The 14,939-nt window shown below is 36.2% G+C and overlaps 1 protein-coding gene across 1 annotated transcript; it reads right to left on the reverse strand.

Annotated features, from left to right (window-relative positions):
• Positions 1–2: 2 nt before the first annotated feature.
• Positions 3–11,838, reverse strand: LOC121376415. Its single transcript, XM_041504277.1, has 4 exons — positions 10,787–11,838; positions 7,340–7,635; positions 6,760–6,808; positions 3–6,371 (listed from the first exon to the last, which is right to left on the reverse strand). The coding sequence occupies exons 1-4, from the start codon at positions 11,226–11,228 to the stop codon at positions 4,891–4,893; spliced, it is 2,268 nt and encodes a 755-aa protein (XP_041360211.1). The 5' UTR covers positions 11,229–11,838; the 3' UTR covers positions 3–4,890.
• Between the last annotated feature and the right edge of the window lie 3,101 nt (positions 11,839–14,939).

Genomic DNA, 14,939 nt, shown 5'->3' on the forward strand with positions numbered 1-14,939 from the left:
TATTGTTTTAAGTTTTTTTTTATTTCACAAAATGGTATGACATTGACACTTGCATTGTCATAATTTAAAAAACAAAAGAAAACAAATGACCGAAAACAGGGCACACTTCAATGGTAAAAAATAGTAAGATCCAAATAAAAATGTGTTGGAATGTGTTACCTTCAAAATGCCACCAATTTAGCAGGGCAGGTAAAATAGGTGCTTAATGGATGTTTTAGAATACATAATATGCTGACTATACTAGATGACATCTTTATAAATAAAGTTTTATCATTTCTGATTGGCGCCAATCACAGAAACACTTGTTTAATCATGATGCCTAAATAAGCACTTTGTTCTAATTCTTTTGAACATTGACCATTAACCCCTGCCCAGATAGCTTTTTTTTCTTCTTTAAGTTCTGTAAAGCAATTTCTGCATTCTTTCACTGGATATCACAACAAATTTCAAATCTATACTCCTCGTGAAATATTTAATAACACTAACATCAAATATATTGTACATGATTTCAATATCTGGAGGAGACCATTTTCTATTTCATGGTCATCATGAAAGTCTGTATGAATTTGATTTATCCATTAAATATATTGTTCCACACTTGCCATAGTACACCATTACATTACAGTAGACCATTTGTCTTTTTAGACCAGGTTTTTAAACAATTAACCAACTACAAGTTACTGCATTAAGTTACACCGTTATAAAATGGCTACTTTTGAATTAATAATAGTTGTAATTGATAAAAAATTTCCATTTGTAGGCTGAACATCGTAATGTTATAAAACTGAATACTGACTAGTCAATAAAAATAATCGTTATGCCAGTTGTAGGTCTACCAGTCATTTAGTCTTATTATGATAATGAATGCTAAATTTGATTACTGTACTAGCACCAAAACATGAAATTAAGTTGCATTGACTTGCTGGAGATGTGTATATAGTTTGATATGTTTATACATATATTAATGATAAAAATACAAAATTACAAACTTGTAATAGCAAGGTGAATTTCCTATATTAACACAAACATTTACACCATCGCTGCCAGAAAAATAAAACATATCTCTTGCCTTTTTACTTTTTAAAGGCGGGAGAGAAAAAAGCTAACCTTAAAGAAAATAGCAAACCAGAATAATGAATAATAATCCCTGACATTTTGTATCCGCTTTCTTTTTCAAAACTGCTTTAAATCCTGGGTTAAGTTTTAACAATTAAGTTTTGTACACCCCCCCCCCCAAAAAAAAGCTTGAATAATAATAATCTTCAAATTCATATTGTCATTCTTTCATTATTCCTACCACAAAACAAAATACCACAATACAGAAATGAAACTAATAAATATCAAACCAGTGTAAACAATATTTGTAAAACAAATTATAATACAAAATGTATATTGATTCAATAAGATGAGACCATTATTGTAATAAAAAAATATATATTAAAAAAAATCCCTAGAATGGCAAAGCTGTGATGGCTCGCATGTTGTGTACTGGACGGTAAAATGATTTTTAACAAATTCTGGACATTAAAAAAAAAGGAGTGACCGTTTAAAATATTAACTAAAACTACCCTCCCAGCATTCAAATAACTTAAGAATTTTGTTATAAGTAATTAAAGTAACATTAACAAAGTTTTAAATGGCCTTGACCTGACACTAGAGTGAGCACTAATAAAAAATTAAACCATCCAGTAAAGAATTCAGGAGTTAAAGGCAGTTACAGAAATTTTAAACCGACTTTGTCCAATACATTGTTTTTGTTATAAAACTGCAAAGTCATCAGAAAACATAACCAACATGTCACAATATGGACAGATTCCTGGGAAGAAATTTTTCTATTAACTTACACTGTAAGTTGCATCTATGCATCAGAAAAATTACACAAATGATATGTTTGTCCCAATCTCACAATAAATGTAACAATAAAATAACACAAATGTCACACATGTATATACTATATATCAAAAGCCAAGTAAATGTAAATCAAGAATCATTTCCAATTTGTAAATAAGAATCTTGGAAATGTAACAAAAAGTCTTCTTGATAAATGGCAGTGAACAATCGTTTTTAATGGATTTGGTAATAAGCTGTGCAAAATCATCTCCCAAATTAAAATTGAAGTTTAAAAAAATGTTACGGGTGATTGGAGAGATCATCTATGATTTCAAATGTTAAAGATGTCTAGACGGCAGTTAAAGACTTAGTCCTTGCTAATGACTCAAAAGAGGACGTATGATTTCAAATGTTAAAGATGTCTAGACAGCAGTTAAAAACTAAAGACCTTGGTAATAACTCAAGAGGACATGTATGGGCTCAGGTTCCCTAAAGGGTCCACATTACTATCACCATGACATAACAGTAATACAACATGGGTAATGGCATCTAAAATACATTGAACAAGAAAAAAGTGAATGAAATTGTTATATGCAATTAAATTTTTTGGTCAATTATAATGTCTTGCCCTTTGAGCTTGGATTAGTAGTACCAAGTAGTAATAATGATGTATAGTTATATATACTGAGAGGCATAAATAATGCAATGGGTATTTCACCGAATGATCTCTTATAGAAATGTCAAATCATATTTATTAAGAATACCGACAAATAACATGTTGGTAGCAAATGTAAGTGAAAGAGGATTTTTTTTTTCAAATCAGAAATTTAGCAAAAACACAGCATTGCATATGAAAATCTTTTTGCATGTGCATTGCTTACCTATGTCTCCTGAGTTTGTTGCCATTGTAAGATGTTCTGACTAATAAAATATTTTAAACGACTAAAATTACATACTAAATATTGTTTCTTCTTTAGAATATAGGTGTCTGTGTATTCAGTGTTTCTTGATGTCCTATTATTTGTATGTAGCCCAAACTGGATTTGGTCTCCCAACAATTTCGTATGTATAAAAAAAATCTACTTATTGGGAAACGAAATGAAGTTTCAGCTAGTATAATACAGGGATGGTCAGAAACACATTTAAATATACACACACTGATATTTTATGCAGGAAAATGTAACTGAAATTTCTTGTCCTTGAAACATCTGTGGTAGTCCGCAACATCTTAACAATGGCAACAATCTCAGGACTGTACCTTTGAAAGAATGTTGTTGTATTGCAAAAAACCCAACCCAACCCATGGTGTCGTTTTTTGTTTGAAAACACATTTTATTCAATTTCCCCCTGATTTGTACAATATCTTCTTTCAGTTGCAGCTGTTGCCAATATGTCATTTGTCTGCATGCCTAATATAGATGACATACTATTTCTATTCGAAAATATCAGCAAAATACCCATTGCATTATTTATGCCTCTCAGTAAAGTAATATCATTTTAATAATTAAAATATCAGTTAGCATTTTTCCTTCAAATGCCACATAATGTGTACTGTGTTGTGTGTATATATATAAAGTAAAATGCAATAAAAGTTTTAACATTCAAACACATTTAATATACATTTAACAAAGCAACAACCCCAAAACATTAGTGGATTCAACACATCTCCACTAGGTACAAACTGAACTGTGTAATGCTAAATAACAATAAAGTATATTTAAAAAAGATTAGCACCTTGTTAAAATTAAGTAATGCAAACCACTGGAATATAATTCTACCATTACTCATACTATAATGATGTGATATACGGTAATATAACATAACCGAAGTTACAGGTTTGAACTACTGACCGGACCAGTATGAAAAGCAATACTGTACTGCGGTACTGGAGTCCACCATAAACGGGCAGAGTCATAATGCTGATATGTTCATGAATACAAATTATCACTCAATGAATACCAAGGCACAGTACAACATTATATAATACATACAATATGCCATTTGCAATTCAAAAATAATAAAAATGTAATAGGCAAAATTGACTAGAACAAGGTTTGATAATATCAAGATTAGAAACCAAATGAATACTGTTAAATTAACCATCTTTGATATGTGAAATGGTGTTCAATAATCTTTGGCTAGTCTTTGGTAAGGAAGGCTGTGACTAAATTTGCTTGGAGTTTATACCAATGATACTGCTGTTCTTGACACAAAGATTCAACTTTAACCTTAATATTCATATGCTCAATATTACTTAAAATTACTAACCCTAGTTATTATACAATGTAAAATATTTTTGTTTATTGGTGTTAACTTGCACACTACTTATAACTTCTTGCCTTAAAACGGATGTCGTAACCATACTTATAACTTCTTGCCTTAAAACAGGGATGTCGTAACCATACTTATAACTTCTTGCCTTAAAACAGGGATGTCGTAACCATACTTATAACTTCTTGCTTTAAAAACAGGATTGTGATAACCACTGAAGAATAATAGCTAAAGTGATCTTTAAAAATCTTAAACATCTATACTAAATCTAAATAAAGGTCATTTTTCATCAGAACTTCCACTTCGACTTTATAAAAATCATTTTACTGAAATATGCAAACTGAAATTGGATAAAAAGCTGAAAAATCACATCCCTTTAAAAATTATCAGTTTTGGCAAGTCCAATATTTATTCTGGTCATCCTGGTGTTTGTAGTATGGCAAGTCAAAATGTAATTATGCAAAACAGAAGAGGTTTGTATTTTAGAATTTAGGGCAAGTGGCTTTAAAATGTTTCATCATATTTTATTGGTGTTGGCTGCAGTGAGCTGAATCAGTTGGAATATCTTTTAATGGATGCTTAATATTATACTGAGTAACAACAATATAGTCTGAATATTTTTTTTTTAGACACATTCCACAGCTCATCTGTTTTTAACTATCTTCAATGCTAAACCTCAACATTCTGAAGTTTGAAAACTGTACTGGTAAACAATTGCCTTTGTCTCATAACCCCACCCACTTTATCATCATATCTGAACAACCTCAGCTGCAAAAGCACCAATCAAATTTAGACACTACTAATTTTTTCGGCCACAAGACACCAGTTTGCATGATCAAAATATGTGTCTACAATAACCAAGTCTTTGATGTTTTCACTAACCAATTGCTTCAGTTCACCTTCCCGGAATACATGATAATATCTACTGAGTTCAGAGTTGATGAATGACACTTCTAGATGATCTAGATTTTTCATCTCCTCATCTTCAAGTTTAAAAGGCAGATTCATTTCTAGCATTTCATCATTTGATGTATGGGAAAAAGATGGCTCGTGGTTAGTGTGGATGCCATTTTTGACAGCAGATGCATCATCAAAAACATCATCATCTAAATCTTTGTCAAATGAATTCTCTTTCTTGAATACTAAGTTGTGTTCATCTTGATGGCCAGTTTTGTATTCACCTTGTGACAGAATACCGTCTCCGTTGGAGAAACCATTAGTGTACATTGGTTTACAGGAGTCCTTGTTCCCTTGTTTGTCAATACAAGATTGAATGGCTGTCAGTGATGATGACCGATGATCTTTTGATAGCCCACAAGGCTCCTGATGTCTTCTACCAAAAACATTACTGTCAGAAAGCCATTTACTACCAACTCCTAAGCTACTCTGAGGAAATTCTCTGACCTCTAAGCTACTCTGGGGAAATTCTCTGACCTGAAAACCTTGCGGAAAGTTGCTATAACCAACATCCTGATCAGAGATCTGATCAAAGCCTCTGAAATCTTTGGAGTCTCTTGCATGATGATGTGAACTGAATAGATTATGAAATGCCACCTTAAGTTTTTGTAACACCCCTGTTTTGACATTTTCGTTGTGTTTACCATTATCTCTAGACACTGAAGTGTGGAAGGTTTCAGTCTGCAATTTCAGAGACAGTTTAGAAGCATGAGCACAAAGACTTCCAACTTCTGAAGACAATGTTCTGCAAGGCAAGATGTCAGGCACTTGATTAAAGGCACTGCCTGTTATCATACGGTTGTCAAACTCTGAACACTGTTGAAAACAGCTTTCTGTTGTCACAAGTCCAGCTAAACAATTAGAACCTTCATGTGCAGTTTTAGCATCTCCATAACACGACTGCTGATTCCATGGAGTGACTTTTGTATGCCAAGTTGTCATGGGCACTGTATCGTCTTGATTGGTCTGTACAGACTTCAGGTTTGTAATCAACCCTATAGGTCTGCTTGCAGTGGACTCTGGTCTGTTGGAATATCCATTACTTATGACCGCACTGTTTAGATTCAGTTCGTCTTTTTGGTAATCCTGTGGTTTAAGTGACAGCTTTTTCATGCAGGCCTCTACCCTACGGCATTCCTGGACGAGGTTTTTGTTTTCTTCATCATTCTGCAGCATGTTGTATGATGTTGATGATGACTCTTGAAAGCTGTCAATGGACAAGGAACTGCTAATGGAAGATGTATCATCATCACTTATGGAGCTGGTGCTTGACCTTTCAAAGTCTGAACATGATCCTCGAACTCTCTGCAAGTCTACAACAGCAATGAAAATAACAATTACAGTTGTGCAAATACCACCAACATTCATAATTGTTAGTAGTTACTGACAGTACTTGCCCATTTGCCCTTCCTCTTATTAACTCTGTCCTATTCAAACCATTTTGATTACAAATTGAGTCATCCTAAGTCAAAGCATTTTTCAGGACAAATACTATTAATTGTGCTGCAGCATTTATCACCCATATTATTTTTTTAAATTAAAATCTGGGCCAACTTTCCAAAATGTAATAGCCAAATTTACAGTATATTTATTATTTACAAGTACATTGAATCGGATTAAAAATATATTAATGTTTTACATTTCACCAAATCTGTTAAGCCAAGGAACCTTGTTAATACTATTATTTACAATTTAACTCACCTGATTGTTGAGGCTTACACCATGGAATCAAAACGTCCTGGCACTCAAACTGTGAACAAAACCAAATATAAGCAAACTTCTATCATACTTTACTAGGATTATAATACGAGACATTTTACACAAGTTTATTTTAAAAAGGACTGCCATGTCGTACTTAGTGTATATTTTTGACCACAAGACTGAAGTTGATTCTCCATCCTCTTAACAGTTCTTGTTAAAAAAGTAAGAAAATTTCAATATAAACAATGGTAACAATATCAAATATTAATTTGATCACCCCCCAGCACCCCCCCCCCCCCCACCCCAAACAACAACCAGCCATTTTTACATTGTGGAAGTTTTATCTAACCAAGATCCATATTAGTAAACGTCAGTAGTTTTTCATAATCACCAGATATTACGGGCCGAATTTACAAAGCCAAGTTTATGTCTTACACGGATATAACTACATACATTTACAATGCTAAAACACCTGTGTAAATTTAGCCTTGCAAGTTTAGAATATTTAGATGGGCTAAAAGTTTCACTAATTTCTATTAAAAACAGAGCTTATTAACATACATGAATAAGAGTGAGATACCTTTCTGTGTTTTTGTTCGAAAGCCCACACACACACCAAGAGTCTTCCACCAGGACGGAGCACTCTGGTCAATTCCTTCAAAGCCTGCACTCGCCTCTCATATGATGAGAAATGGTGGATGACCCCAACTGAGACAACGGCATCAAACACATCATGTCTGTAGGGCAACATCAGGTTGTCAGCAACCATGACCTCGTGACCTTTCTCTTTTGCATACTGGACCAGCGGGATGCAGATGTCAGAACCCAGCTTGTATAGAGACTTGTTAATGTGCAGGTAGCGCCCACTTCCACAGCCTAAAACAAACAAAAAATTGCACATAGATATACGTATAGTGTATTCATTGATAAAGTGTACAGACTGTGGTACAAGGTGACTGCTGTTTTCCATGTATGTTCCATCATACAATATACAGTCAAACCTGTCCTAGCGGTCACCTGCACTCAGCGGTCACGTGCCTTAAGTGGAAACGTTTTTCCCTCTAAACGATTTTTAATGTAAATGCACCTGTAATAAGCAGTCACCTGTCTAATGTGGCCTGCGGCCACCTAAATCGCTAAAATACCTGTATAATGCAGTCACAGTAAAGTTTTACTATCATTTAAAAAGGGATATTTTAACAACAGCGATAAGGTGTAGCAAATAACCTATCTTCACACCTTCAGGAATACTAGTATCCATTCCGTCCCGACATCTCTACTTTGTATAAATTAAGGAAGTCTGACTCTGGAATGCATCTATTTGCCTCTGGGCAGGCTATGCTTGACATTTGTAGGTTCACTTACTATGACAATACACCGCATGAAGTAGGAATTAAATAATTAAATGGAAAAAGAAAATAAACTTGGTGAGAACGGTTAATTTAATATATTCCATTTGCTTTATTTCTGAAGAAGATGACATGTCAAAAGTTGATTTATAGTCAACTGTGAAGCACACATCCGTTGATTAGCAGTACATACGGTAAAAGACATGACAACACATGTATATATGTGGCAACCTGTACTCAGCGGCCACCTGTCTTTAGCGGTCACTTTTATCTACTCCCTTGTGTGACCGTTTAAGACAGGTTTGACTGTACATATATGCAAGAATTTAAGATGGTCTTCAGAATGTTTATTCTAAAATTAACCCTGACACATACCTCATTGTTTAATGGAAGCTATCACTTTTGGTATCAATGTGGTAATGTCTTAAAATTGTTCCCCATAATCTAGGTTAGAGGAGCAGTTAATTACTCCTCTCAATTTGTTTTCACATGGATGTCTGCACTAACCCTGTGGTTAAAAAACTGGCCCCAGTGTTTCAGCTGCAATCAAATTACATGTATATTGAAGCCAAACATATCACTGACAACCTTGACAAACAGTTTTCAAGCAAGATTTCCAAGATGACATTGTTAACAAGAATATGTTTGCGAACAAGAAACTTTCCCCAAACATATCACTGACAACCGTGACAAACAGTTTTCAAGAAAGATTTCCAAGATGACACTATCAATAAGAATATGTTTGCGAACAAGAAACTTACCCCAAACATATCACTGACAACCGTGACAGTTTTCAAGAAAGATTTCCAAGATGACACTGTTAACAAGAATATGTTTGCGAACAAGAAACTTACCCCAAACATATCACTGACAACCGTGACGAACAGTTTTCAAGCAAGATTTCCAAGATGACACTGTTAACAAGAATATGTTTGCGAACAAGAAACTTACCCCAAACATATCACCGACAACCGTGACAAACAGTTTTCAAGAAAGATTTCCAAGATGACACTATCAATAAGAATATGTTTGCGAACAAGAAACTTACCCCAAACATATCACTGACAACCGTGACAGTTTTCAAGAAAGATTTCCAAGATGACACTGTTAACAAGAATATGTTTGCGAACAAGAAACTTACCCCAAACATATCACTGACAACCGTGACGAACAGTTATCAAGCAAGATTTCCAAGATGACACTGTTAACAAGAATATGTTTGCGAACAAGAAACTTACCCCAAACATATCACCGACAACCGTGACAAACAGTTTTCAAGAAAGATTTCCAAGATGACACTTAACAAGAATATGTATGCGAACAAGAAACTTACCCCAAATATATCACTGACAACCTTGATGAACAGTTTTCAAGCAAGATTTCCAAGATGACACTGTTAACAAGAATATGTTTGCGAACAAGAAACTTACCCCAAATATATCACTGACAACCTTGACGAACAGTTTTCAAGCAAGATTTCCAAGATGACACTGTTAACAAGAATATGTTTGCGAACAAGAAACTTACCCCAAACATATCACCGACAACCATGACAAACAGTTTTCAAGAAAGATTTCCAAGATGGCACTTAACAAGAATATGTATGCGAACAAGAAACTTACCCCAAATATATCACTGACAACCTTGATGAACAGTTTTCAAGCAAGATTTCCAAGATGACACTGTTAACAAGAATATGTTTGCGAACAAGAAACTTACCCCAAATATATCACTGACAACCTTGATGAACAGTTTTCAAGCAAGATTTCCAAGATGACACTGTTAACAAGAATATGTTTGCGAACAAGAAACTTGCCCCAAACATATCACCGACAACCATGACAAACAGTTTTCAAGAAAGATTTCCAAGATGACACTTAACAAGAATATGTATGCGAACAAGAAACTTACCCCAAATATATCACTGACAACCTTGATGAACAGTTTTCAAGCAAGATTTCCAAGATGACACTGTTAACAAGAATATGTTTGCGAACAAGAAACTTACCCCAAATATATCACTGACAACCTTGATGAACAGTTTTCAAGCAAGATTTCCAAGATGACACTGTTAACAAGAATATGTTTGCGAACAAGAAACTTACCTCAAACATATCACCGACAACCATGACAGTTTTCAAGAAAGATTTCCAAGATGACACTTAACAAGAATATGTATGCGAACAAGAAACTTACCCCAAATATATCACTGACAACCTTGATGAACAGTTTTCAAGCAAGATTTCCAAGATGACATGTTAACAAGAATATGTTTGCGAACAAGAAACTTACCCCAAATATATCACTGACAACCTTGATGAACAGTTTTCAAGCAAGATTTCCAAGATGACACTGTTAACAAGAATATGTTTGCGAACAAGAAACTTACCTCAAACATATCACCGACAACCGTGACAAACAGTTTTCAAGAAAGATTTCCAAGATGACACTTAACAAGAATATGTATGCGAACAAGAAACTTACCCCAAATATATCACTGACAACCTTGATGAACAGTTTTCAAGCAAGATTTCCAAGATGACACTGTTAACAAGAATATGTTTGCGAACAAGAAACTTACCCCAAACATATCACTGACAACCTTGACGAACAGTTTTCAAGCATGATTTACAAGATGACACTATTTAGAAGAATTTGTTTGCGAACAGGAAACTTACCAATATCTGCTACTATAGAACCCGGCTGAAGACCTTTCAGAAACTGTTTCACTCTGGGCCATGCTTTGTGCCGAATGCCATGCAGGTGTGGCGCCATCTGGGAATATACCAAGTGAACGTGGCTCATCTCCATCGACCTGCATTTCTCCAGCTTCTTCTTCTTCTTCTTCTCAACTCTACACCCCTTGCCAACTTTGCCGAACCCACTGGTCTTGTTCCGAGGAGCTACCCTGCCCAATCCATTTATTGTTGACTTTGATTTGGAAGTCTGTGCCATGATGGTCTCAGCAAAGTGTTTATGGTGGGTCAAACCTGTTTCGTTTCTCACATCGTCGTCAGGACTGGATGTACCAGAACCATTGCCCTTTCTCTGGAAGTCATCGATCTCAAACGTATCTATTGTCATATTTCTCTCCGGTCGGCTGGTGGCTGACCCATTCATGGTGTCAACCACCCAGCTTATAGTTATCTCCCCTTCAAAGTCATATTCACTTAGAAATACCTATTATAGAAAAAAAGAAATCATGAATTACCAAAACGATAGTTCTCTGCAAGTTTATTATTTTTAAAAGATGAATATTTATATCATGAAAATGACAATAAGTACAAGATAGTTGTTAAGAATGAAAAACAGTTAATTTTTTAAATACACATCAGATGGACTACCATAGATAATTTCAAAATATAATTGAACTCGGTTCATAAAAAAATTACAAGATTTTCAATACATTCCAAAAATGAGTTATCCCTTTCCACCAGTATTTCCCACTTTGCCAAAGGATCTTTGATCCATTTTAAGTTTATAATATCATGCAGTCAAAATGCAAAACAAATCCACCCAAGTCTATACAATTGAAATCAACCATGGGCTGTGAATGGTAATATGAGCCATTTGGTTACGGCATCAAGTTAAAACTCTTAATTTTAGAAACTTATTACACAGCTAGGGTCTTGAAAATCTGAAGTTTATATAGAGGATAATAAACGAGTTACCAGTTATTATCAAATTTATGTCCCAAGTTAAATAATTTTCACTTGTCACGAGCTTTAACGAGTGACAAGTGAAAATTATTTCACAAGCTTTAGCAAGTGAGTTTGTTATTCTATTTATTATCCAAGGTATTATTATTATTTTTTAAGCTTTTATTTTAGATATCGGCTACACGTCCATGTATACTCTTCAAAAGAAGAAACGCAAAACCACATTGTCGTAACATTTGGAGAATTGATTTAATTATTGAATGGCGAGTCCGATAATTACCAAATGTTGCAGGATTGTTCACAATTCACTCTAGTCCATTGTGAGTAAGTGATAGGACACACCACCAAGGTCAAGGTCATCTGGAGTCAATACCGGGTGTGGCCTCCGCGTGTGTTGACAACTGCCTGGCACCGCCTGCCCATTGAAGCAACCAGAGTACGGATGACGTCCCGGGGGATGGTGGCCCACTCGGCTTGCAAGGCTGCTGCCAGCTCGGGCAGGGTCTGGGGCTGTGGTTGTCGCTGTCGGAGGCGTCGGTCCAACTCGTCCCATAGATGCTCAATTGGGTTCAAATCCGGTGATATCGATGGCCAAGGAAGGACATTAATGTTGTTGTTCTGTAGGAAAGCCATTGTGAGACGTGCTGTGTGAGGCCTGGCGTTGTCATGTTGGAACACTGCGTTGGCGTTGGCCATAACTGGAACGATGTGTGGCCGGAGGATCTGGTCAGTGTAGCCCTGTGCATTCAGGTTGCCCTGCACGTGGACCAGGTTAGTTCTGCCAGTGTGTGAGATGGCTGCCCACACCATGACACTAACCCCGCCGAATCTGTCCACTTCCTGCACGCAGTTTGCCGCATAACGTTCACCACGACGCCTATACACGCGACATCTTCCATCATGACGTCGGAGCAGAAATCGGGACTCGTCACTGAACCACACCTGTCTCCATCGCAGTTGAGGCCATTGTCGATGAATCTGGCACCACTGCAGTCGGAGTCGACGGTGTTGTGGTGTTAAGATGATACCTCGAACTGGACGTCTGGCACGAATTCCTACCTCACGTAGGCGGTTCCGTACGGTCTGGTCGGATATCCTGCGCAAACCTGGTATTGCTGCGGCTGTGGAGGTGGCAGTAGTCAGTCGTTCCCGAAGGTGGCGTACCCGGATGTAGCGGTCCTGCCCGGGGGTAGTGACCCGTGGTCGACCGGATCTAGGGAGGTCACGTGTTGATCCATGTTGCTGGTAACGGTCCCACAGTCTGGAGATGGTGCTTGGGGACACATGGAATGCCCTGGCAACGGCCGTTCTGGATTCGCCTGCGTCTAGTCGGCCGATGGCATTGTTTCTCTGCGGTTCACTGAGACGTGGCATGTCCTGGATTGTCAACTGTCGGCCAGATACAGAGGCCAGGCAAGCGAACACCCTGCACTTTTATACTGTCGGTGTTCATGTTGCACGTGCAGACAACGCACGTGCAGTGGTGACATGGTTTGCACGTGGCTGCGTTTTTGCGAATATTCACATTTTGGAACTTTATTGTACAGTAGCTGCGTTTTATCGAATGTAACCGTGGGAATGTGTTTGGGACATGCAATGACCTTATATTCACAAAGCATGAACCGGTAGGAAACATAAAATCGGAGTTATAACCCATTTGTACCCTTTTGCGTTTCTTTTTTTGAAGAGTATATATAGAAACAAAGGAAACTACTTTACTGTTCTGGGTATTGCTTTAACTTTGTATTTTATTCACGATTCACAGATAATTTTCAAAACCCAAAGTTTTACATATTCTGTAAAAAATAAAATATAATGAATTGCATTAAACTACCATTTTATTACAAATTTAACACTGAAACCAGAAAGATGCAAACGCTTTAAACTACGTAACATCATTGGTGTGCTTTGCCAAATCATGATGACATCATATTTAGTACCGACAAGGTGACTGATTTGTTGGCGTCAAATCATCCAATAGTAGTGTATGTTAAACCAATGCATCATAATTTCTCAGTGAGAAATTATGATTTTTATTTTCCCCATTATGAGTGCCTGCTGTGGTAATAAATGTATATACACATTGCCTGGACATTACTTAACTTAAAGGGCATAGATACATGTACATTACATTAACTTATGGATTGTCTGCTATTTCTTTTACATTCATCAGGATATGAAAACAAACCCCACAAACTGTGAATCAGCAGTTGTTAACACAATGTTTGCCATGGGTTTTTTCTGTTCATACCCCAATGAATCTAAACGAAACTAGCATTCTGTTAATTACTATTAATGCAATACATGTCCCCTACTGGGCCCAACAAATTTTCGTATCCCCTAAACTCAAGAGCAATAATTCTGTGAAATGTGGGCAAAATGTCATGAAAGTCAAACTTGATCCGACAGTACTGTTAATACTTGATAAAGCGATACATAAAATGTTAGCTCGGTATCTTGAGCCATTGAAAAAAATTGAAAAAAAAAAAAGAGTCAGGAATTTGCTTTTATCTCCTTAGTTCAAAGGACAAAACTGTCAAAAATTAATAAATCTCCACGAAAGTCAAACCTGATCTGTAACAGTACATGATAAAGCTATACATAAAATTTAAACTCAATATCTCAAGACATTGTGAAACAAAAACCATGCAGAAAACTATATGTGGGATGAATGGACAGACAGACAGACCCTCTGGTTGGACCGGTAGGGGACTAGCAACAGACAATCCGTATAATTAAATCTGAAACATACTTATTAATAAAACATGTTAAAAAAGATCGGGAGTGGGATTTAGCTCAGTCGGTTAAGCGCTCGACTAAGGTGCTTGCATCACAGGATCAAACAACCTTGGTTGATCCATTCAACTGATTGGGTTTTTTTTCGTTCCAACTATAGTGCACCACACCTGGTCAAAGGCAATGGTATGTGCTTTCCGGTCTGTTGGAAAGTGCATATAAAAGATCCCTTGCTGCTAATGTAGTGGATTTCGTCTGATGACTACATGTCAGAATTACCAAATGTTTGACATCTAACAGTCAATAATTAATCAATGTGCTCCAGTGGTGTCGACAAACAAAACAAACGTTAAACAAACCAGACCATATTTTAATTTTGAATTCTTTTTGGTTCTTGAACAATAATGCTCTGTAAGTACAATGTATATTGACTTCT

This window comes from Gigantopelta aegis, chromosome 6, assembly GCF_016097555.1.
Source record: "Gigantopelta aegis isolate Gae_Host chromosome 6, Gae_host_genome, whole genome shotgun sequence".
NCBI classification, from domain to species: Eukaryota; Metazoa; Mollusca; class Gastropoda; order Neomphalida; family Peltospiridae; genus Gigantopelta; species Gigantopelta aegis.

Coding starts and splice junctions, on each gene's coding strand:
- LOC121376415 (XM_041504277.1), bottom strand. CDS start 11,228: ATGAATGGGTCAGCCACCAGCCGACCGGAGAGAAATATGACAATAGAT. Junction 7,636..10,786: donor TTCTATAGTAGCAGATATTG/GTAAGTTTCCTG, acceptor TGTTTGTTTTAG/GCTGTGGAAGTGGGCGCTAC. Junction 6,372..6,759: donor GTGTAAGCCTCAACAATCAG/GTGAGTTAAATT, acceptor TTGCTGTTGTAG/ACTTGCAGAGAGTTCGAGGA.